Genomic DNA, 25,407 nt, shown 5'->3' with positions numbered 1-25,407 from the left:
GGATCTGGTATTGTGTCAAAGATCACGTATCAGAATCCAATATTTTTTGAGAACAGTCAATGCAAGTTTTTCCCGCTTAAGATATGGGATTATGAAGATGTTGAATACATGTTTGTTAGTCATGAACATTCTGGCTGCAATTGTATTGAGTTGTATATTACGCCTCAACCATGTATACCATCTCAGCAATCTCAAATAACCAGTCAGGATGAATCTGATGACGTCAATTCACAATACTCAGATGACGTCGACCCAGAAGCAGAAGCAGAAGCAGAAGTCAACGTCGTTGATGAAGAAGAAGAGGAGACCGAGACACAGGTTGATCATATGTTGAACAACGGCATTGAAGATGATGATGAAACAACGCCAATACCTCCTAGTCATGTCTACAATCCGCCTCAACATATGACAAACATGGATATGCATGATGATGAAACATCCAACAATGTTTTCTATAACCCGTATCCATGATCAGAAGGCGAGTTAAAGGTGGGAGACATGTTGCGCACTAAAAAAGAATGTGTGCGAGCTATCAAAAAATTCCACATGAACAAATCTGCTAATTTTACAATGAAACACACTGATTCGAGAAGGTATGTCATCGAATGTCGTAACATCCTTTGTAAGTTTCGGTTGACTGCGTCTTACAAAAAGAAAAGCGACTCTTGGGAGATAGCGTCAATATACCCACCTCACAGTTGCATTGCAACTAACGTTGAACAAGATCACCGTAAATTAAGTGTTGCATTAATATGTCAAGACATTTTGCCGCTTGTTAACAAAGACCCATAAGTGAAGGTGAGTATAATTATACCTCATATCAGAACAAGATATAATTATACTCTATCATACAAGAAAGCGTGGATTGCGAGGACAAAGGTTGTTGAACATGTATTCGGAAACTGGGAGGATTCATACAAAGAATTGCCACGGTTTTTATGGGCACTAAAAACATATGTCCCAGGAACTGTGGCAATTATGGAGACATTCCCAGCAATGACGCTAGACGGAACCTGTGTTATTGGTAATAGAATCTTTCACTGTCTCTTTTGGGCGTTTGACCCATGCATCAAAGGTTTTGCATTCTGCAAACCTATTATTCAAATTGATGGAACATGGTTATACGGAAAATACAAGGGTACTTTGCTTATGGAGGTTGCACAAGACGACAGTAATAATGTCTTTCCCATTGCATTTGCTCTGGTTGAAGGTGAAACTACTGGTGGTTAGGGTTTCTTTCTTCGACATCTTAGAACGCATGTGGCTCCACAAGTCAATCTCTGTTTGATTTCTGATAGACATGCTGCCATTGAGAGTGCCTACAATAACCATGACAATGGATGACATGATCCTCCTTCTACTCATGTCTATTCGATTAGACATATTGCACAAAACTTCATGTGTGCAATAAAATATAAGAATCTTCGCAAGAAGGTGGTGAATGTTGGGTATGCTCTAACACAACCGTCATTTCAATATTACCATGATGAGATTAGACTGTCTAATGAAGATGCAGGAAGATGGATGAATAACATACCAGTAGAGTAGTGGACAAGGGCATTTGACGGAGGCTGTCGATGGGGCCACATGACAACAAACCTTGTGGAATGCATGAACGACGTATTCAAAGGCATTAGAAATCTGCCAATAACCGCCTTGGCCAGATCAACCTATTCAGAGGTGAAAGATGGAGTGCGGTGTTAATGTTTGGGCAAGTATTCAGTGAATGTTGCATGAAAGTCGTGAAAGAGGAGAACATCAAACCTAGCACACACGTTGTAACAGTGTTTGACCGTCATAGGCAAATTTTCAGCGTCCAGGAAACAATTGACCACAACGAGGGGATACCAAATTTAGCCTATGCTGTCAAACTAAACAAAAGTTGGTGCGACTGTGGAAAATTCCAGGCCTTCCGCATTCCTTGCTCCCATGTCATTGCAGCATGCGCACATACTCGCCAGGACGCTTACAGCCATATATTTGATGTGTACAAGGCCATCACTGTCATGAATGTCTATCATAAAAGCTTCTCGGTGCTACCAATTGAGGAATACTGGCCTCCATACAAAGGTGACATAGTTTGGCACAACGACGAGATACATAGAAAGAAAAAAGGACGGCCAAACAACACACGTATCAGGACAGAAATGAATACGATAGATAAAATGATAAGACTATGTAATATCTGTCGTCAACCTGAACACAATAAGAACAACTGTCCCAATCGAGGAGCATCATCCGGGTCATAATCTTTTTATAACATTGAATTTTTGTAACCTTCAATTTTTATATATCATTAAGTTTTTGTTACTGATTACAAAATATTTCTAACTGAAAACATAAGTGATGTCACTACAACATAAGCAAACTGACAATATAATATTTCTAACTGATTACAACAATCAAAGTGATGTCGAGTCTCTCAATACTTCTAATTTTTCCCCTTCTGGTATTTTCCCATCGAACCAGCTCCCTCTTCAGTTGATCGAACATAGTGATGTTCCAGAAGAACACCAACTTCTGAGGTTTGTCTCTCGCATAAATCACCTTTCCATAGTGGCGACGAACACCAAACATGATTGCCAAATGATGAAATGAGATGTGGAAAAATGATTCACACAACACCTCTATTTATAACAAAAAAAATTCAAAATACACCGAGGTGCAAATCCAATTGGCGTCTCCTTTGAAAAATTACACATGGACACCAATTGAATTGGCTGCACCATATGCCCTAGCCAATCCGATTGGCGTCTGCACTCTACTTTTTAAGAGGAGTCGCCAATTGGATTTGCGCCTCCCCTAAAAATGGGATAGTTTGAGAATTTTTTTAAAAACAGAATTACTTTGAGATTTTTTTTGAAAAATTAAATTATTTTGATAAAAATTTCCAATTCTTTATTCTAAACACATTTTATAGATCAAACTCATAAAATATAATTATAAACTTTAACGCAATATGAAATCTTATGTTCACCAATTATTATATACAGCTTAATAATATTGATATTTATTAGCTGAGTTGAATTAGAATAAGTCATTTACTCGAATTTCAAATTATTTCTCTTAAACTTTGGTGATATTTTTATAGAAATGTTAGTAGCTATCGAAGAAATGAGCAATTGCATAACAATCTTATAATTAAATAAAATAAATTATACTAATAATAATTTATGAATACTTTATTTTGACAAAATAATAATAATAATAATAATTCTAATATAATACCTTTCAAAAAAACTAAATACTGGAGATAAAAATAAAAAAAGTTTTGTAAAAAAAAAAAAACAGATAGGTTTCCTTTATTATGGAAAGGGAAAGGAAAGAGAAAAAAAAGGAAGAAAGAAAAAACACAAACTTCAAACTGAGTAATCCCAAGTTCAATTCACTTTCTTTCTCATTTTTCTACTATTAACAATTAAAACCCTAAAACCAACAAAATTCAGCAACTTCATCAAATCAAATTAAAACAAAATGCAGCGTTGAATCAGAAACAACTTGGATTGAAGTCGCACCGATCTCAACTGCTGGCCGGAAAACACAGCCGGAAAATTGGTCGTCGGCCATCAGAAACAGTGACACACTCCCTTCAGGTATTTCCTTTTTTCTCTCTTTTGTTTTTCTTCTTCGGCTACGATCCTCGTCCGGCCGAAGCAACGCACCGGTGATCGAGTAGCGTCACTGCAGATCAGAGCTCCGCTGGGCTTCGCGATTGCGTGGTAAATCGCGGAGATTCACACCTTAGGACTCTCTTTGGACTTCAAAGAAGACTTGTTTAATGAATGTTGAGTTTAGTAGCAGACAAAGTAAAATAGTTTTAGACTCTACCTGCATTGTGCCAAAATGATGATGCATGATTTGACGTTTGTGTTAAACTGGTTTACATTTTTGATGTATAGTTATTGTAGCTAGATGGTGAAATGATTGAACCTATTTGTAAAACTTGTTTTGCATTGTTTGCACCAGAGAATTGCGTTGCAGCAGATCGTAGCTCCACTCCGTGCTGTGATTCTTCGGTTGCATGCTGTTTTGCATTGTTTGCACCAGAGAATTGCGTTGCAGCAGATCATAGCTCCACTCCGTGCTGTGTCTCATAACATAGGTTTACTCTCTTTTGACTTTATAGGAAACTTATTTAATGAGTGTTTGACAACTCATGTTGAGTAGTATTAAAATAGTTTACACGCTTCTAATCTTATTTCACTATTTTGTGACATCATTATATATTGCTTCTTAAAACCTAAGCGCATTGTGGCTAAAGGATGGTTCATGATTTGACGTCTGTGTAAAAGGGTATACACTGTCGATATATGATTATTGTAACAAGACGGTGAATTATGATTAGACGTATTTGTCGATTTATAGTTATTGTAACAAGATGGTGAATTATGATTGGACGTATTTGTAGAATTTGTTTGAATTGTCTATACATAGTAGTTATTAAACTCATAAATGATTTGGTTTGTGGAAACCTTGATATTTTTGCCTCTTAAAGACTTTTGTTCATGATCTCAGCATTCTATTGTGTTGTTGAACGTCTACCAGATTTTTGGTGTACTGTACAAAGGCTATTGCTAAAATGGGACGTCTAAAGCTGCAAACAGGTATCAACTCAATAGAGGAGGAGGAACCTGAAGAGTGTGATGCCGCCTGTCCTAGCAGAACAACTTTATCGTGCATGATAAATTCAGAAATTGGTGCTGTTTTGGCAGTAATGCGAAGAAATGTAAGATGGGGAAGTCGATATATGTCGAGCGATGATCATCTGGAACACTCTCTTATTCAGTCTTTTAAGGCTTTGAGGAGGCAAATCTTTTCATGGAACCATCATCAGTGGCAATCTATAAACCCCACGCTATATCTACAGCCTTTTCTAGATGTGATTCGGTCTGATGAAACCGGTGCAGCAATTACAGGTGTTTCTTTGTCATCTGTTTACAAGATCTTGACTCTTGATGTGATTGATCATAATACTGTCAATGTTGAGGATGCCATTCACTTGGTGGTTGATGCTGTCACTAGCTGCAGATTTGAGGTCACTGATACTTCTTCCGAAGAAGTTGTTTTAATAAAGATACTACAGGTTCTCCTAGCATGTATGAAAAGTAAAGCGTCTGTAATGCTGAGTAACCAACATGTTTGCACCATAGTGAATACTTGTTTCCGTATAGTTCATCAAGCTGGAAACAAAGGTGAGTCATTGCAGCAGATATCACGGTACACAATGCATGAACTTGTTAGGTGTATTTTTTCTCACCTTCAAGATGTTGACAACACAGACCATGCATTGGTTAATGGAAGCTCTAATTTGAAACAGGAGGTAAGAGGATTGTGTTACTATTATTTCAAGGTTTTTTCCATTATTATTCTCTTAGCTGGTACAAAGATAGTTTGGTTATCTGTTCCGCGGAAAGAATATTGTTGACTCCCTATTCAAGTTGGATTTAGTTTTTTTGTTGTTGATCCCTATAGAATTGAAAATTTTGATATTAACCCCCAAGTTTTTTAATAGACTAAAATCAAATTTTTCCAATTCTATGGAATCAAATTAAAAAATCTTTAACCCTTTATATTATAATTTCAGTCATTTTATTATATGCAATAATGATATAGCAGGGGATTTTTGGGAGTTATATTCCACTAATAGTCTTTTACCTGCTGACTATTTGAACATCCAAAAAAGACTTGACACACTTCCCTTTTCCTATGTCCCCCAACAAGAAGAAAGTATGTTAACTATCTTTACCGTCTATCTCTGTATAGTTGGTATTAGGAAAGAACACGTCTTTGTGGACAGTTACTGACTATGATGCATAGGTATGAGTATGGTACTCGGTACGGGATACACCATTTAAAAAAATCCAGGTACGTGTATGGCAATATAAAAAAAAGGTTTTCTCTATAAAATACATCACTAGAGAACTAAATTGTTCAATTCAAAACAAAACATCACAATAAAAATTTAAAAAGTAAAAAATTATGTTAAATTAAAATAATAAAGAAACTAAAATACTTGAGATATTATATTAGTGAATGAAAAAACCACAAATTTCACTCGAAACGAAATAATAAGGCTATGTTTAGATATTGTAAAAAGAACGGAGCGGAATGAAACGGAATGGAGCGGAGCTGAATGGAATAAAGATGTCATTCCATTGTTAGGGTATTTCATGACGGAATAGAGTAATATTGTCATTCCGCCCAAATCGGAGGGTACAAAAAATGGTGGAAACTGATGGAATAAGATGAAATGCATTTCATTCGATTCTGCTCCATTCCATCTATTTTTAATTAATCCAAACAATGGAACATAACTTTATACGATTCCATTCCATCCCATTCCTTCCCGTCAATCCAAACATAGCCTGAGAAAGGGGACAAAAATGAAGTATCACAAATTTCAAAATTTTGAATATAAAAAGAAGCATTTTAATTTTATAGCCTGAGAAAGGGGACAAAAATGAAGTATCACAAATCTCAAAATTTTGAATATATAAAGAAGCATTTTAATTATATATATATATATATAGTTAGTTAGTTAGTTAGTTAGTTAGTTAGTTAGTTAGTTAGTTAGGTAATTTTATGGCAGTTATAGTTCATTTATTATTTCTATTAAAACTTAAATAAAATGGAATTGAACCCTATCTCTATCTCTCTCTCTCTCTCTCTATATATATATATATATATATATATATTATAATTTAATGCCATAGTATTATAATTTAATGCCGCCAGGAATTGAACCCTGAACCAGCAGCTTACACCCCTTTAACCCAACTATCACCTGTTGAGCTACCCCACCTTTCCGAAGAAATCACCTACCCAGTTTATATTAGCATCACTTATGAAATGTGGATATTGTTTTAAAATTATTGTAGTACTATTACTTATAATTTTTCATAAAAAAACTGATAGTAATGTTTGTGGAGGGGGATTCAGCCACACCTGTTTCCCTCTGTATCAGGCTCCATTTGGGTTGTCATGAACATTGTATTCACCATACCACCTCTATATGAATATTTGTATTTGTTGTTTGTTTGTGCAGACTGGAGGCCTAAATAACGAGTATGCTTTCGGAAGTAGAAAGGTGGAGAATGGCAGCATGAGTTCTGAATATGATAATCAGCCGCAACCCACAAACTTTGCTTCAAATGCTGCAAGTGCTGTGACAGTAACTATGATGGATGAAAACACAGCGATAGCTCTTACTGGCAAGGAAGGTGCATCATATGATGTGCATCTCATGACTGAACCATATGGTGTTCCATGCATGGTGGAGATATTTCACTTTTTGTGTTCTTTGCTGAACGTTATTGAGAATACAGAATTGGGTCCTAGATCAAACACTATAGCATTTGATGAAGACGTACCCCTTTTTGCTTTAACTTTAATCAATTCGGCTATAGAACTTGGAGGGCCTTCTATTCACCGTCACCCAAGGTTGCTAAGCTTAATTCAGGATGAGCTTTTTCATAATCTGATGCAATTTGGTTTGTCAATGAGTCCACTCATACTTTCAATGGTGTGTAGCATTGTTCTCAATCTATATCATCATCTTCGTACAGAACTCAAATTGCAGCTAGAAGCATTTTTTTCTTGCGTCATTCTGAGACTTGCACAAAGCAGATATGGGGCTTCATACCAGCAGCAAGAGGTAGCCATGGAAGCCCTTGTCGACTTCTGCAGGCAAAAGACATTTATGGTTGATATGTATGCTAACTTTGATAGCGACATAACCTGCAGTAATGTCTTTGAAGACCTCGCTAATTTGTTGTCAAGAAGTGCATTTCCTGTGAACTGTCCATTGTCTGCCATGCATATTCTTGCTTTGGATGGTCTTATTGCTGTTATACAGGGAATGGCTGAAAGGATAACCAATGGATCTGCAAACTCAGAATATTCTCCAGTGAATCTTGAAGAGTATATTCCATTCTGGATGGTTAAATGTGAAAATTACGGTGATCCAAATCATTGGGTTACTTTCACCCGCCGCAGAAAGTACATAAAGAGAAGATTGATGATTGGTGCTGACCACTTCAATCGTGATCCTAAGAAAGGTTTGGAGTTTCTACAGGGAACACATCTCTTGCCTGACAAACTTGATCCCCAAAGTGTTGCTTGCTTTTTCAGATACACTGCTGGGTTGGATAAGAATCTTGTTGGTGATTTTCTTGGAAATCATGACGAATTTTGTGTTCAGGTTCTTCATGAATTTGCTGGAACATTTGATTTCCAGGATATGAACTTAGATACAGCCCTTCGTTTATTTCTGGAGACTTTCAGATTGCCTGGAGAGTCGCAAAAGATACATAGGGTGCTTGAAGCTTTCTCTGAGAGATACTATGAACAGTCACCACATATCCTAGCTAACAAGGATGCTGCTCTTGTATTATCATACTCAATGATAATGCTTAACACAGACCAGCACAACGTGCAGGTTAAAAAGAAGATGACGGAAGAGGATTTTATCAGGAATAATAGGCATATAAATGGTGGTAATGATCTTCCTCGAGAGTTCCTATCAGAACTTTATCATTCAATTTGTAAGAATGAAATCCGGACAACCCCTGAACAAGGTGTTGGGTTTCCTGAAATGACACCAAGTCGATGGATCGATCTAATGCATAAGTCAAAGAAAACTGCTCCATTTATTGTATCTGGTTCCAAGGCTTACCTTGATCATGATATGTTTGCCATAATGTCAGGGCCAACTATTGCTGCGATCTCTGTTGTATTCGATCACGCCGAACATGAAGAGGTATACCAAACATGTATGGACGGATTCTTAGCTATTGCTAAGATTTCTGCTTGCCATCATCTGGAAGACGTTCTTGATGATCTGGTTGTGTCACTTTGTAAGTTCACTACACTTTTAAACCCATCGCTGGTTGAGGAACCAGTCCTTGCCTTTGGAGATGACATGAAAGCAAGAATGGCAACTGTGACAGTATTCACTATTGCAAACAGGTATGGTGATTACATACGCACAGGTTGGAGAAATATTCTGGATTGCATCTTAAGATTACACAAACTAGGTCTTCTTCCTGCCCGTGTTGCCAGTGATGCTGCCGATGAGTCAGAGCTTTCTGCTGAAACTGTGCATGGCAAGCCTATTGTGAATTCATTATCTTCAGCTCATATGCAATCTATTGGCACACCAAGGCGATCCTCAGGATTGATGGGTAGATTTAGTCAACTCTTATCTCTTGACACCGAGGAGCCAAGATCACAACCTACTGAACAACAACTTGCGGCTCATCAGCGCACTCTTCAAACAATACAGAAGTGTCACATTGACAGCATATTTACTGAGAGTAAATTTCTGCAAGCTAAATCTCTCGAACAGCTTGCAAAAGCGCTCATTTGGGCCGCAGGTCGACCTCAAAAAGTGAACAGCACACCAGAGGATGAAGATACGGCAGTTTTCTGCCTGGAGTTGCTGATTGCAATCACTTTGAACAACAGGGATAGAATAGGTATTCTTTGGCCGGGTGTATATGACCACATATCCAATATTGTTCAGTCAACTGTAATGCCATGTGCCTTAGTAGAAAAGGCTGTGTTTGGACTCCTAAGGATTTGCCAGCGATTGCTCCCATACAAGGAAAACATTGCCGACGAACTTTTGAGATCGTTACAACTTGTCTTAAAGCTTGATGCCCGGGTTGCTGATGCTTACTGCGAACAGATTACTCAGGAAGTCAGCCGCCTTGTGAAGGCAAATGCTTCTCACATAAGATCCCAGTTAGGATGGCGAACAATTACATCGTTACTTTCCATCACTGCTAGGCATATTGAAGCATCTGAGGCTGGGTTTGATACACTTCTTTTCATTATGTCAGATGGTGCCCACTTGCTTCCAGCTAATTATGTTCTCTGTGTAGATACTGCAAGACAGTTTGCCGAGTCTCGTGTTGGCCAAGCTGAGCGATCTGTGCGGGCACTAGATCTAATGACAGGGTCTGTCAATTGCTTGTCCCGGTGGACTAGCGAGGCTAAGGAGACAATGGAGGAGGAGCAAATGTCTAAGTTGTCTAAGGATATTGGAGACATGTGGTTGATACTAGGGCAGGGTCTAAGAAAAGTGTGTTTAGACCAGAGAGAGGAGGTTAGAAATCATGCTTTATTATCTTTGCAGAAGTGCTTGACAGGAGCAGATGACATTTATCTCCCATATGGTAAGTGGCTAGACTGTTTCGATCTTGTGATCTTCACCGTGCTTGATGATCTTCTTGAGATTTCACAGGGACACTCTCAGAAGGACTACCGCAATATGGAGGGAACCCTTATCTTAGCAGTGAAGCTCCTGTCCAAAGTTTTTCTTCAATCACTCTCTGTTTTATCACAATTAACAACCTTCTGCAAGCTATGGTTAGGTGTATTGACCAGAATGGAAAAATATATGAAGGTGAAAGTTAGGGGGAAAAGAAGTGAGAAGCTTCAAGAAACAGTGCCCGACCTACTAAAAAACTCTTTGCTTTCTATGAAAATGAGAGGTATACTGGCCCAGAGGAGTGCATTGGGTGGTGATAGTCTTTGGGAATTAACTTGGCTTCATGTGAACAACATTTCACTTTCATTGCAACTCGAGGTATTCCCTGAGCAGGATTCTGAACATTTGCAGCACAAACAGGGTGAATCAGCAGGAGGTTTGTCACCTGAAGAAAAGGTTTCTGTTCCTTCAAGTGAAAATACAAGCCTTGGAGATACTGGTTTTGTTGGTTAATCAGATTCAATGTTGTTTCCATTTGAATGGGTTTTTCTGCTCATACTCAATACACACCGATCCCTGAAGTTAAAATACTGATTATTCAAAATACTGTGAATCATATTCACTTGTTACTTTTGGTTTGCTAATGGTAGATGCAGATGTATTACAAGAATTCTCAGGCGAAGATTTTTAAGTCTGTCTAAAATCTAAAATCACATCTTCATTTACGGTCTGGCATTTCCACTTTTACCGCTTTCATAGAAGTTTGCTCTTAAGAGTCACTTAAATCAGGTTTGTTAGTTTATTGTTAAATAATTAACTGTGTTGTAACAAAAATCATATTTTCACCTGTCTGTCTGGCATCTCCACTTTATCCTGCCTTCAATAGAAGCTTCTTGTTGTTAAAAGTTAGTTGAATCAGGTTTTTTAGTTTGTTTAGTTAATTGTGCTGTAACCGTGAGAGTACTACCTGATATGAGACATCTCTGTATATGTATATAAAGGAGTTCATATTGAAATAAAACAAGTGTAGCATTTTTCAGTTTCCTGATTCAAATCCTAACACCTGTTCCTGTAACTTTGATTAATATACTTACTACAGCTTCAGAAAGATTTCAGTTCTCTAGCAGGAAATATTGGGCTCCATTTCTACCCACAGGGCTGCGCCAGGGATAGTTAACCCTTAGTTTCCAAACCTATTTTGTACAGAACCTGAATTCTCTCTACTGCAGGGGTATGGCAGCTTAATTTTGCAGGCATTCATATCTTTGCCGAGTGTGATAAACCCTGACACGTTAATGCGATGTTTTTGGATTTGTGCCTTTGTGATGTATTTAGTAGATACCTATTTGCATTTCCTCTTAAATCAATTAAGTACTCCAAGCTCACACACCATATAACAGCCAAGAAAGAGTAGATCTTTCATATTCTATCTATTGTGATCAAACAGTTATAATCCTAGCATTCAATTAAGGTTTCTCATTATATCTTCATGTCCTATGCAGTCAAAATCAGAATAAATCCATTTGAAAGTGAGTGAAGTAAACGATAAGAGGGATGAAGATAAAGAGAAAGTGACTGTAATATGAGTGTAATATGTACCGTTGGGCCTCACAAGCTTCAAATGCATTCATAACGTGATAAGAAAAATTAGAGAAACGGAGACTACATGCATTCCACCATTAAACAATATGTTCACAAATCATTACTAATTGAGCACATACAAGCTTGATCATAGTTTTAAAACACATGCCTAAATGAATGAAGAGAAAAGCAAGAATATGGAAGTGAGGAGAAAAACAGTACATGTTTCTATACTATCTACTTCAGTACATACAAGTGTAAAACTTCCCGAGATATTTATCAAAAAGTTGAGATTATATAATCATTTTGACAATTATATATGTACACAGGTGAAAATTTTAGTGACCAATCTTACAAAACTCCCTCAACTTTTATATTAATCTATACCGACCAACAAAAACAAAGGATTACTAAGTAGATATTGTTTCTTGAGGTCTGCACTTCCGAATTCTGATATGCACAATGCCATCCTTTATGCTTCCACCATCCATAAATTGGCAGCAATGCCTACGCGGTACCTGATATAAAACAGTCAAATCAAATTATCAAATTAAAATCCATACTTAAACTCCAATCCTATAGAATTTTCACTAATATTCAAGCATATTAGTCTTAATGAATAAGAATTTCAAAATCTTATGATGTTTATGTTTTGATTTTGAGAGTGTTTATATTGATCTTATCTATTGACGTAAACGCTTGTGAGACTATTTGAGAGAGAGAGAGAGGATAGTACATTGTTCCAATATTCTGAATCTAGCCTCAAGGCAGAAACTTTAATTCTCCGAACTTCTCCATCTTCTCTCTTGCACTTCTTTGCTTCCTGGTCAACAGATCTCTTATAGGTCATTAGACTTCCGGCACCCACCTTTTTAACCCGATCCAGGAAAAATATAGACGGCTGCCCGCATACATCAGGGTTCAACCATCGAGTATTAAACGTGAAAGGACCATCGCTCCAACTTCTCCATGTTTTAAACGTCTGCAAAGGCATCTGCAAATCTGCTGCACTCACCAACAGTGAATAGATTTGTATTGTGTAGCCCCACGAAATAGATATTGACCATTTTCGGCTATGATCATAACAAATACTTTGCTGTACTATCCTCGCAGGGTCAAGCTGGTATGCACTGATGAGCTTTCTCAATGAACTCATTTGAGTTTGGTTCGGAAACATAGACTTCAATTGATCAAGGTGATGAATTGACACAAGTGGCGCCAAAGGGTGCGCCGCTAAAATACCATATGGATTCCCTTGAACGTCAAACTGAAACAAAAAGATCATAAAAACAGTAAGTTTCTTACCGATAAAGAAAACTTTATAGCGTAATTAATGTGTATGTATACCTGATGGAATCCGCTTTCTCGGGTAAGAGGTACTCCTAATTCCTTTATACAAGCCCAAACTCTTTGATCAGAACCATAAAAATAAAAGTATCTATGAAGACAAGAATCCATAATATTGGCTAGTCTAGCTGCTAATGCATAACTAATTGCAATACCACCACCACCAAAAGCCATATCAAAAGAATGCATCACATCCTGTTCCACACTCTCAGAATTTCCACCAATGTAATACAATTGATTGTGATCATATTTTCCCAACACAGTAACTAAATTCTCCGGAAAAAACACTGTATCGTCGTCTCCCATTACAAACCACCTAACATTTGGCAAACCGAGTCTAAAGCTTTCATAAACTATTCGTGCTATCCGAACAGCGGACGCTGAGTGCGTGTGCTTAAACTTGGCCCATCCCTTTGAGATTTTATATGGAATTAACTTATCATCCAGCTTCAAATTCTTCGGTCTCTTGTCAAGCCAAACATAACCTCTACAAGTGTTTGGATTCCACCAAAGCTTCCCGTAGTTGCTACGGCTGTGCCACGTGTTCGATGAACCAGCAATGCCGAATACAATATGTGAGATGTTTGTTGCTTCAGTGTCAATTTCAACGATCGAATCATTCTGTATAATATGTAAATGCTCCGGTAATGGAAACCATCGGTCCGGTTTAGCAAATGTTGACTGGATAGCAAGTGCTATGGATCCTATAAGACAGGTCAGTATGCCAATCTTTATTGCCATTGAAACTAAGTCACCTAGTTTTTCTGGTATAAAAGTTAATCTTGTTATTCTAAGAGGCTCATGACAAGTCTCTAACCGATCCGGAATCATCATCTTCTTCTTCTTTGCCCTTTTACATTTGAAAATTGAAATAAAAGAATCAGCAAGAACTCAGATACATGATTATAACTAATCATAGAAAGCAATTCAATTAGTTAAAGTAACTAAATATCAAGTCAACTTAATTGTGCCCAAAGAGACACAATGAGAAAATAAAAACATATTTGTTCATTAGTCCAGTGGGAAAATAAGAACGAGAAATTAATTACAAGAAGAAATGAAGATTTTATTTTGATAATTCTGAAACTGAAAAGCAAAATCTGGGATTTACAGTAAGAGTTTGCAGAAAGTGCAGAAACAAACAGAAGCCAAAAAAGGAAGTAAATAATCATGGACGTTGCTTAAAAATGGCATAAAGCTCAACAATTTATCATAAAAAGAAAGGTGCACAAAAATAGACATATGAGGCACGAGAGAGACACAGAACTAAATTTCCAACAATCACGGAAAATAAGATAGAAAAAAAAACAAGATCCTTGAAACAATCAGAGTCTTACATCGTACCTTAGCAACAATCGAGTTACCTTTTTGTTTTGCTTTATTATACGATGATGATGATGATTCTGTCTGTCCTCTTTGCATACAAGCTACGATATTTTTGATTGTAACCTTCTCTATCTCTGCAATGAAAAACAAAACATCAAAATTTTCTAAAGAAAAATCCCGGAAAAAAAGTATAAACTTTAACATAAAGAATGAAAATCAGAATGACCCGGATGAAGAATATGAAGAAGAAGATGATTACGATGACGAAGATCAAGAATAGAAAAAACGGGTGTATGATCAGCGTACTCCATCAGCAGAATTAGGTTTATTCTGCATTTTTCAGAAATATTTTCCTCTTTCTCTTTCTTATTTTCCTTATTTTTTTATCTTTCTGGTAAATTTTGTTGTTCTGCAGAATCCTTAAATTGATTCTAAGTAATCATTGGCCGTTTAAATTTGTTACAAAGGAGAACTTGGCACGTTTGAACACAGTCTATAGCATATTTTGTTGGTACACTTTCATTTATGGGACATATCAGTATCAGAGATTTCAAAGAAAATAAAAAATGAAGGAAGTTTCATTGAAAAATGTTTGTTTGTTTTTTAAAATACTTTTTAATCCATAATATGAATCTAATATTAAGTCGTTGATGGTTTGTTGTCCACCAGTTGTAACAGAGGGTTGATATATTTCCGACAGATGGAAGTTGTTTCTAGAATCAGGTGGTCATAATCATGTCCAAATGTCAATTTAGATCCATTTAGTCTGTTTTTTTTATTATTTGAACATCCATCATCGATCGTGCTATATACTCTATCTTAATCAAAAACAATAAAAATTAGAAAAAGTACATAGAGAGTTTTGAATGATGTTTGAATTTTGAAACATCACACATGGTCTGCATTAAAAATGATGCACTTGGGAATAATTAATTAGTTAATTAAGGTGAAAAGATATGTGATTAGAGTTTGGTGGCCCATAAAATAAGGTGGGTGGTCCAAGGGGAGTGGGAGCAGTTATGGTGAGAGTGGGAGGTGGTGGCAATTCATTGGGTGACATACTGCCACTACCTATCCAATGTGTCCCACCATGTACGACACGACTTGTATAAGTCACAAGTCTAAAATATCGCACAATCATTCAAACCACGTACTAGTATTCATGTAAGTTTTATTTTCTCTCTTAAATTTTTTATTGGGCCAACCAACAAATAATATTCGGGGTTTACTCTTTTTCATGAGCGTTTCTATACCACTGGAAAAAGTTTCAACCGCTTTAGCATTTAGATATATTCGAACACATGTTTCTTTACATAAATTTCATATGAAATGGTTGAAAAACTCTTTTTCTATTGATACTTTTTTTAATTTGGAGATTCTTATCGGTAACGCCTTTTACTTTAATATTAAATGAATTTTTTAGAGAAATATATCTAAAATATCCTCTATTTAGTTAAAATCAGAAAGAATGACAAATGAAAATGAATGACCACCTGATCCAGTATCATCTTGAAAAACCAATATGTATTCGGTGGAAAGAGCATCCCCTACTAGTTTTTCAAGCTTCATCTCGATCTAGTGTCGTCTTGTTTCAACTTCCTAATCCGTGGTTGATACATGTCACTTCTTTTACATCTCATTGTTACAAATGATTGTCTTTTATTCGAACCATTGTTACAACTTCTGATTCCAATGTCAAACCCTAATTTTCCGGCCTCAATGCGGACCCATTGTAGCATATGTTCAAGAACAATAAACTCTTGTTTATTTGTAACCTCTTCATGAATATCTACCTCGACAACAACCGGTTTAACATCATCGTTCGCTTCATCCGGCTTAACATCATGCTTCACTTCGACCGATTTAACATACACACTCACAATAGCTTTGGGAAACATACCCAGGTGCATCATATCTAATACAACAAATAATAGAAAAATATTTTTTAAAATTCAAAGTATCAGGAAAATACGAAGATGCATATCCGACCACACCAAACTTCATAGAGATACATATCTGGACTCAACGTTTATTTTTCAGCTAAAATAACACATTAATGCAAGGAATGAAGGATGAAATGAATGAACTTTACCTGCAATTTCAACTTCTTTTACTCTTTTTGATGTGATGAAATACAAGAATGATGTTTTGGTGTTGAAAAGTTGATTGAGAATGAAAGAAACTCTTTTTAAGGGTTTTGAAAATGAAGTGTAATTTGAGCATGAAAAAGAAAATCATGTAATGTGGTGTTTTATCAAATTTCTTGCTTGACATTTTCGGACATGCATCTCCAGAAACTTCGCTGATTTGTTAATTAAATTAACTCAATAAATAAAAACATCACAATTAAGTACATGGGTATTTAAGAGATGCATTTGCGAATACACCCAAATACCATACATAGATGCATTTTGGGACTAGATTTTGTTCAAAATGAGGTGGTTTTCATAAATTGCGAAGGCTGATGTGATTTTGGGTGTGTCCGAAGATGCTTCTCCAGACACATGAAGAGCAATTTGGGATTTTCAGAGGTGTGAGGAGTACCTTTAAGGGTGGAAAGATCATCCCCTATAATATTTTCTACTATGTAAGCCAAGCTTTGAGTATTGTTATACTACCTCCCCAACCTTCTAACACCTTTGTTAGGGAGGAAACTGAATCTCCCTGCACTCACCAAATTCACGTATTTGACTTATTAATAACCATTTGATTGACATCTGATGGTCCTATAAAACACATATTTAAATATTAATTTTATAATATACAATATCAAACATAAATTTAAAAAGTTAGATCTTGATTGAATGGTCACTATTTCTTTGAATATGTGTCTTAGTTAATGTTTTAAAAACCAGACCGGTCATCGAATTAGTGAGGGTACCGTGTCATTAGCTCATTGGTCAAACTACTGAGTCACTGGTCAAACCGCATGACTAAACCAGATTAAATTGTATAATCCGAGTGAATAAATCAATCTCTATAACAAAATTATATAGTTATTAAATCGGTCTCTAAAAAAATAAAGACATCTATAAAATTTCAAAATTTCAAAATATCATAATTTTACAAGTTCATTCTTTAAATTCAGATTCTAAACATACTCATCACACAACTCAAAATAGTACAAAATACAAATCCAAATAAATTTTGAACAACGTTTAATTGCAACATAAATTGAATAATAAAATAATTGCAATGTCTACTTATATTTTATTTTATTTTTTTATTTTTTTTTATCAAAAAAATGTCGTTTTGTATTAGGTAAAACAAAGCAAGCATTTAACCCGCCGATTTTCTAAAACCGTCGCTTCACCACTTTTGACCAGTTTTGGCCAATTCTGGCCGATTCGCACTAGTTCAATATTTTAACTGATCCAACAATCAAACCAGATCAATGACCCCTCTGGTTCCCGGTTCGATTAGTTCGACCAGTCGGCCAGATCCAGTTTTTAAAACACTGGTCGTAGTGACTGTAGGGAGACCCAATCTGTTGGAGAGTTCGGGGAGCGTCAAGAGTGTTAACAACCTAAATGTTCTTGACACCACACATCTACCAAAAACCTTAAGACAATAAGAGTATTAGTTACACTCTCTTATATACCTAAAATTTATTCCATTTCTAGTCTTGATCCATAATAGGGTCACACTGCCACTCCTACATCGAGCCTAACCATGACTCTGATATAACTTGTTGGAGAGTCAGGAGAACACCAAGAGTATCAATAAGCTAAACATTCAGGATTCAAGAGACCTTGACACCATATTTTACTCAAAACCCGAAGACAACGAGGTATGAGTCACATCTCTTATATATCAAATGTTTCCTCCATTTTTAGTCGATGTGAGACTTAACCACTCACACTTAAATCTAACACTCTCCAACCTTGTAAGAATGCAATCTCTAGAAATAAAATTTTATTTTTGAGACTCTAGGTCTCAGTTATATATGATTTACAATCACAATCATACATTAATCTAAGTTATAATGGTCATAGAGAATAAAACTAAACTCTTTATTGATCTACAACAAAAGATCTAGCAAGAGAAGATTTACATATTAAGCTTTCTTATTTCTTTGGCGATTTTTGAATGAGTATTCTTTTGATATTTGTCTAATTTAACTCTTATATTATTAGATCTTAGTTTCTCCAAGTCATTTTATTCTTTTTATTTTCTTTCTAGTGATCATGATTTTGTCTCTCATAGTCCCACCATTTGAAAATTCTTATAATTTGCCGGTTTATATTTTCATGGACATGATTTTTGTCATATTATTAACTTCCATTATGAGTATGAAGTTTAGAGTTTGGGAAAAGAGTTGTTAATACAATAGATGTCATATAGTAGATATTCAGAAGCAATGTGCAGAATTCTGTTTTCCAGGATGTCTTGTAGAATGCCTTATAATTTTCAAAAGTCTTATTTTAAATTTCGTGTTATTTTATAGTTTTGAAAAATTGGGACTGAAGAAATTACTGGGTCGAGTCATGGACTAAGTCGCTCTCTTTAAAATGATTCACGACACTACGTCAAAATTGTGCAAAACAGTCACTCAACCACAATTGTCCATATCCCATGGGACACACCCCAAGTGACCAACCTTCCATATATAAACACTATTAAAGTGCGATATCCATCCGATGTGGGATTTTAACTAACTTTTTCAAATTCACTTCTACACATACTAGCTCTTACTTGTGCTCATTTATTGCCAACTTAATATCAAAAATCCATTCCAATTCCCCACTAGACCTTTCTTTTCTAACAATCCCCCACTTGAATTCAAAAAGTGATTTTACGAATAACGTCTAATGTTTCTAAGATTATGCATAAACAAAAGTGTCTATGACTTGAACCTTTGTGTAGTAAGTAGGATTCTGTTTCAACAAGAGTGACATGATTTTTTGAACTCTATCTCAAACATAAAACCCACACACAACCTTTTATTAAGGTGTATTCTAATAAGCCTGTGCTCTAATGGCCCTACGCGTCTATCCCAATTTAGTGAAGGTTCTAGGAATTCTGCCTCGAATTTTGGTAGAAACCAACCAAAGTTCCACAATCACACAAGTGAGTCTATCAAGAGTACTCATGTAGTTAGGTACTCCCTCATACAAATTATAGATCTCATTAAAAGTTTCTATTATATCATACTCTTTTCGCTTCTAGATTCTTGCTTCTCTTATTTATACTAGCACGATCACCTCTTACTACTAACAACTTGTTATTATCCATTGAACCTATTTCTTAGGATCTCTTGTCTATTAGGTCAGGTTACCATCATGAGAAAATCATTTCCATCTAACCATTAGTCCTATCTTCTTTAATGTATTATGGAATTTCTCTCTAGCTAATTCTTTCGTCAAAAGGATATGCTAAATTTTCATCAGTGCGTACATGATCCACTCTCACAACTCCTTCAAAGATACATTCTCTAACATGCCGTGCTTCCTTCTTATTTGACATCTCTTACCATTATAATAACGATTCTCAGTTTTTACGATAACCGCAGTACTATTGCAATGAATCAACATAATTAGCATAGGTTTTTCCCATAAAGGGATCTCAGTTAGCAAGCATATTATCCAACTTGTTTCTTCACTAATAGTTGCTAACACTATCATTTAAGACTTCATCGTAGACTGGGCTAAAATAGTCTATTTCTTTGATTCCCAAGATATAACTCCTCTTGCTATACTGAATACACAACCATTTTTTTCTTTGGAATCATCCGATAAGGTGTTCCAATCTGCATCAATGTATCCTTCAACTATATTAGGAAATATCTGATAATGTAAAATAAGGTTCATGGTCCTCTTAAGGTATTATCGTGCCTTGAAAAATACCAAAGTGCATCGCACGCTTGAAGATACAATAGAGTCGCCACCGAACTTTTTTTATTCTAAAGGAAAGGGAAAATATCGATAAAACTCAAGGCGAAGAGAAAAAGGGTAAGGAAGTCGGTTATCCAAGGGGAAGGTATTAATATCCCTCATATTAGTTGTAATCAATGACAACCATTTTGATTTTTCTTTGCTCGAATAGGTGTTATATCTAAAGGTTACATAAGTTTAATAATTAATGTGCTCACCGAGGATTCGGACCCTCGTGCCTACGTATCCTCGTGGTGCAATGAGGAAATCAAAACTCCATAGTTCGTGCTAGAAAATATGGATGTGTTGGTTGTTTTTAGATAACAATTATAATTGTATCCTAGAAGTGTGTAGACGTTAGCTGGTTCTGATCCTTGTTCGGATGCTCTAAGCTTTTAGTTTGACTGCTAAGAAACGAATTATAAAAGTTCTTTTATGAAAAGAAAGAAGATTGTTTTAAAAAGGTTTGAATGATAAAAGAAAAAAGAAAGAGTTGATTGAATGAACAATAAACTTGCTTGAAATAGGGAAAGGTGTTGTTTGAATTATACAAGAAGTGGTAAAATGAGGAAAATATTGTTCGGGTGTGGTGAAAGTATTGTTTGGACCATTGTGTGTTGTTTGAATCCATAAGATAGGTGTCTATGAACAAAAAAGTGTATGACGTTGATCAGTAGATGGTGTGGCCAATGCAGAATTGTAGGATTTTGCCTAGATCCAAGGGCTAATACCTACAAAGGGGTTGTGTAGCGGTGTATTCGTCGCTATATGATTTATCGATTAAACCATAAGCTAGGAGATACATTGAAATTTTCGAGTCGCCACCGCACTTTTATTTATCCAAAGGACTGGCTAAAAAGCGAACAAAAGCCTAAGAAGTTTTACACGTAGAAAACTAATAAAAAGATCAGAGATTCTGGGTAAGGGGTAAATTACGCAATGGGAAGGTGTTAGGCACCCACTACGTCCTAGGTACTCCTAGGGAGCCCTTTTCACACTTATTGTAAAAGATTGTTATTTGTTATGACATAAACATTGTGCAAACATGATTGGGATGATGAGAAAAGAATATACATTTTTTATTGGGTTATTGGGTTCGAACGGATGAACCCGTTGCCTACGTACCTTCCATCAAAGGTAAGGATCAGAACGCCGTAGTTCGGCTAAAAGATTTCCAAAAGTGAGTTAGGTTCAATTTTAAAACACAAACCCTAGGTCTTACGTTATCCACGGGAGAAAACTCAACCTTATACAAACAACAACGTCCACCATGTGAGAACAGCTTCAACTTGCCAGGGAGGGGTTAACCCTATAATAGGCAAGGAAGACTTACAATTCAATCACTAAAGACAGAAGGTGAGATTAACATCAACCACTAAGATAAATCAAACCTATAGCTCATGTATGAAAGGATTAATGGACAAAGCCAAAACAAGTGAATGAGTGAAGTTAATTGATTGTGATTATGAAAATGGAGTCAAAATATGATTAAGATTGATTTGAAAGAAGTATTATGAAATGAGTTTTTGAAAAAAAGGTCAAGGACTTGAGTCCAGGTTTTTAGTTAGAAAACATGAAGATGTTTGCACAACACTTATGTCAAGTTTGAAAGATAAAGTGTGAAAAGTCTAGGACATAATGAATGATGAATGGATGAGGATGGAATAGTAAAACTCCTTAGAAGGCTCACTTCTTGAAATCATATAGCAGATGATTCAAGTGTGTCCTTTGGAATAGGAATGGATAATAATAAACAAACAAGCAAGAAAGCGGATATCGGATGCCAATCACTGGTCTTATACCAATCTCCTAAAACAAAACGGGATATCAGAAGCCACTCAATGGACTTACACTAATCTCCACAGGCAAAGAAATAAAAAGCGGATACCGGATACCAATAGATGGATTTACACCAATCTCCTAAAACAGAAATGGATATCAGATGCCACTCGATGGACTTACACTAATCTCCTCAGAAGAAAACAAAATGAAACATGGAAGTCAACTGCCAATCTGTCTGGACTTAGGTTAACTCCACAGTATGGTCCTAGGAAATCCAATGCCACATTACAGGGACTTACAATGGATCCTCACATACAAGAACAAAAGCAACAACATGATCACAGGAATGCAAATGCCAACTTACAGGGACTTATAATTGCAACCTCTCACACAAACAGATGAACAAACTATGATCACAGGAAAGCAGATGCCAACTTACAGGGACTTATAACTGCAACCTCACATACAAAACCAAACAGATCAAATTATGATCACAGGATAACAGATGCCAACTTATAGGGACTTATAACTGTATCCTCACATTCAAATCAAACAGATAAAGCAACAGAAGATATGAGTGACCAATGAGGTCTTACACTCTATCCTTCCATATCCTAGGAGCAAATGCCAAAAGCAATGGACTTACAATTGTCCTCAATGGGCAAACAACAATAATAACATCACAAACAAATGAGATGATCATGCACTAATGGCAATTGATGATGATGATAAATGCATAACATACAAGCAAGTGCACATGAAGCAAACAGTCAATCAATGAATAGCAAACAACACACTCTATAGCCAAACAATGGGGGCTCACACAAGAGGGTTTGACTTTAAAAGTCCACTGTAATAGGTGAAGGTCGCTCTTAACCTGGCCATTGAGGGGCTCAGGTGAAGCAGATTAAAAGGAGATGAGGGGTGTGCCTCATTGCCTCTATCTCAGATCAGAGAGAGCATCAAATAGAAAGTGGGGGAGTTCAGAAAGATGGAACTCTTTCCCCTTTATTGACTCGATTAGATCTTGGGTTTTTATCTCAATGCTTCAACCATGTAATGGGAGCAAAGAGAGGACACACTGAATAGTGGGGGATAGATTGCTTATCCCTACCTTCCACCAATTGCCTTACTTGAAGGACTTTTCCTGCTTGGGACAATCTTAAACAAACACAGGCATTGCCTCTTAAGGAGGACTTCAGACAGTTTGCCCGGTCAAATAACAGACCGGGTCTCCAGACTACATGAAGAAGAAAGGTTTATACCTCAAAGCAAATGCTAAATAGCAAAGCAAGCGAGTTCAAAGAACTTAAGCAACTAAAGTACCTGCCAAAAGTCAAACCAATTAGTAAACAGCTCAACAGTCAAAATCAAAAGGAAATAACCCAATAGTCAACCACAGAGGGACCAATTGTGCAAGGCACAAAGACTCAAGTTACATGAGTCAACCTACAAAACAAGTGTTAGCACATGATAAACAATCCAACTCAACCAAAATTGAAAGGTCTTTGGGGCATTGGTGCTCAACCTGAAACAATAGCTCAAAGGTAAGCTCAAAAGACCACTAGGGCTAGCCTAGGGTTAAAGGTGAAAGAAAAAAGTCAAACAGCAAAGGAAGGTCAACCCAATTCATGTTCAAACATTTAAGAAGTAATCTCAATTGGATTTACAATCAAATCATGCATCATTGTCATTTCATATGCAAAAGAATGCAAAGCATGGCAAGAAAGAGCACACAAAAGGTCAACAGCAAGACCTTATTCAAAAGTCAACTCAAACATTTTCAAAAATCATGAAATAAATCACACTCAATCCTAACATCTAGCATGGTATACATGTAAAATTTCATGGCATTTGGATGAGAGGAAGGCAGTCAAGTAAAATCATGAAGTCAAACCAAATTCAAGTAAGCATGGTGAAAGTCAACAAGCATGGGTCAACTTCAAAAAATCATATCAATTTGAAAACAGAAGAGAAATGAGTGAGGTTAACACCAATGCAAAGCTTGAGATGTCTAGTTATCACATATGAAATTTCATGGTCATACAATAAGATTTGAGAATTTCACAAAAGATATGGCAATGTGTAGCACAAAAAGTCAACAAATGACTAGGTAGGGAAGAAAATTCTCAAATAAATGGAAAACAGCATGATTAATTCCCAGAAAATTCATACACAAACTAGACATGTGATAGATGATTCATGCAAAATTTCAAATGATTTGGAGGCCAGGAGACATGTGAACAAAAATTGGGAAAATGCATATCATTCATATAGCACCAAATGTAACACATAACTTCAGAAAATCATAAATCTCAATCCACAAATGATAAATGCACAAACTTTATATGGAAATGAAGGTCAATGTGTCTAGTTTCACCACAAAAAATTTCAGGCTCATTGGATGCATCATGACAATTTCACAAAAGGAATGGCTCAATGTATCATTTATGCATACATGTCAAGAAAATAATTATCAATTAAAATCCAGCCAATGGAAAATTAATTAAAAATCACAATCAAATACTAGACACATTCATGAACATGATGGAAAAAATTGCATGATTTTTGGATGAAAATTGAGAGAGAAATGAATTTGTGAACTTGAGTAAATAATTGAAGCAACATGAGCAAACAACATGGTGAACAAGTCAACTAATGGTCAACGCAGTGGCAAACTGGTAATATTGAGCTCACTAAACCAAACTGTGCGTTTTGGGTGGAGGAAAGGAAATGTTCCTATTGGCTCTCAGCCAATGGAACAGTAAACACACCAATGAAACCTCATATTTTCTGTTTTAGAAACCCTAGGGTTTTAGCAGCCATGGCAAACTTCCAATCAACACCAACAAGCAGAATTTGCCCAAGCAATTACAACAGCATAGCATTTAACAAAATTCTTCGTACAACCACAACATAACAACAAACCAACACCATCAGTTCATGCGAAATTTTGGCAGGTTTTAAGGTTTAAAACACAGCAGCAGGGTTTTAGCAGCATCTTCATATTCATCATCCATGTTCATCATTTAAATCATCAACACATGAACAACAGCATCAACCAAAAATCGTGGCCATGAAATATCATCATTAAGCAACATTAATCAACAACAAAACAACATTTAATCCTGGGAAAAATCTGGGCATGGCATAGGTTTGAACAGCAGCAGCATAAACTCATCATCATGCATCTCGAAAAATTAATGTGCCCAGAAATTGAAATCAAAGGTACCAATAACATCATCAAGCATCAAACAACAAGAATATAATGTCCAAATTCATTAA

The 25,407-nt window shown here is 36.2% G+C and overlaps 2 protein-coding genes across 8 annotated transcripts; one reads left to right on the top strand and one right to left on the bottom strand.

Moving 5' to 3' along the window:
• The first annotated feature begins 3,294 nt into the window (after positions 1-3,294).
• On the top strand, positions 3,295-11,252 carry LOC127083851 (ARF guanine-nucleotide exchange factor GNOM). 4 transcript variants are annotated; one of them, XM_051024187.1, is made up of 4 exons: positions 3,295-3,593; positions 3,967-4,102; positions 4,546-5,320; positions 7,046-11,252. In XM_051024187.1, exons 3-4 carry the CDS (start codon positions 4,580-4,582, stop codon positions 10,724-10,726), a joined length of 4,422 nt encoding a protein of 1,473 aa, XP_050880144.1. In that variant the 5' UTR covers positions 3,295-3,593; positions 3,967-4,102; positions 4,546-4,579; the 3' UTR covers positions 10,727-11,252. The 4 variants fall into 4 exon arrangements, with proteins under 4 accessions (XP_050880144.1, XP_050880145.1, XP_050880146.1 ...); XM_051024188.1 differs by having other exon boundaries at positions 4,516-5,320; XM_051024189.1 differs by having other exon boundaries at positions 3,321-3,593; positions 4,048-4,102.
• Positions 11,253-11,998: 746 nt separating this feature from the next.
• On the bottom strand, positions 11,999-15,342 carry LOC127083852 (uncharacterized). Of its 4 annotated transcripts, none has more exons than XM_051024194.1 (5): positions 14,694-15,342; positions 14,486-14,601; positions 13,142-13,991; positions 12,531-13,061; positions 11,999-12,312 (listed from the first exon to the last, which is right to left on the bottom strand). In XM_051024194.1, the coding sequence occupies exons 3-5, from the start codon at positions 13,973-13,975 to the stop codon at positions 12,205-12,207; spliced, it is 1,473 nt and encodes a 490-aa protein (XP_050880151.1). In that variant the 5' UTR covers positions 13,976-13,991; positions 14,486-14,601; positions 14,694-15,342; the 3' UTR covers positions 11,999-12,204. The 4 variants fall into 4 exon arrangements, with proteins under 4 accessions (XP_050880151.1, XP_050880150.1, XP_050880148.1 ...); XM_051024193.1 differs by having other exon boundaries at positions 14,506-14,601; XM_051024191.1 differs by having other exon boundaries at positions 14,727-15,342.
• Between the last annotated feature and the right edge of the window lie 10,065 nt (positions 15,343-25,407).

This window comes from Lathyrus oleraceus, chromosome 5, assembly GCF_024323335.1.
Source record: "Lathyrus oleraceus cultivar Zhongwan6 chromosome 5, CAAS_Psat_ZW6_1.0, whole genome shotgun sequence".
NCBI classification, from domain to species: Eukaryota; Viridiplantae; Streptophyta; class Magnoliopsida; order Fabales; family Fabaceae; genus Lathyrus; species Lathyrus oleraceus.
Note: the sequence above shows the minus strand (reverse complement) of the source record. Positions and strands in the feature narration are given on the sequence as shown.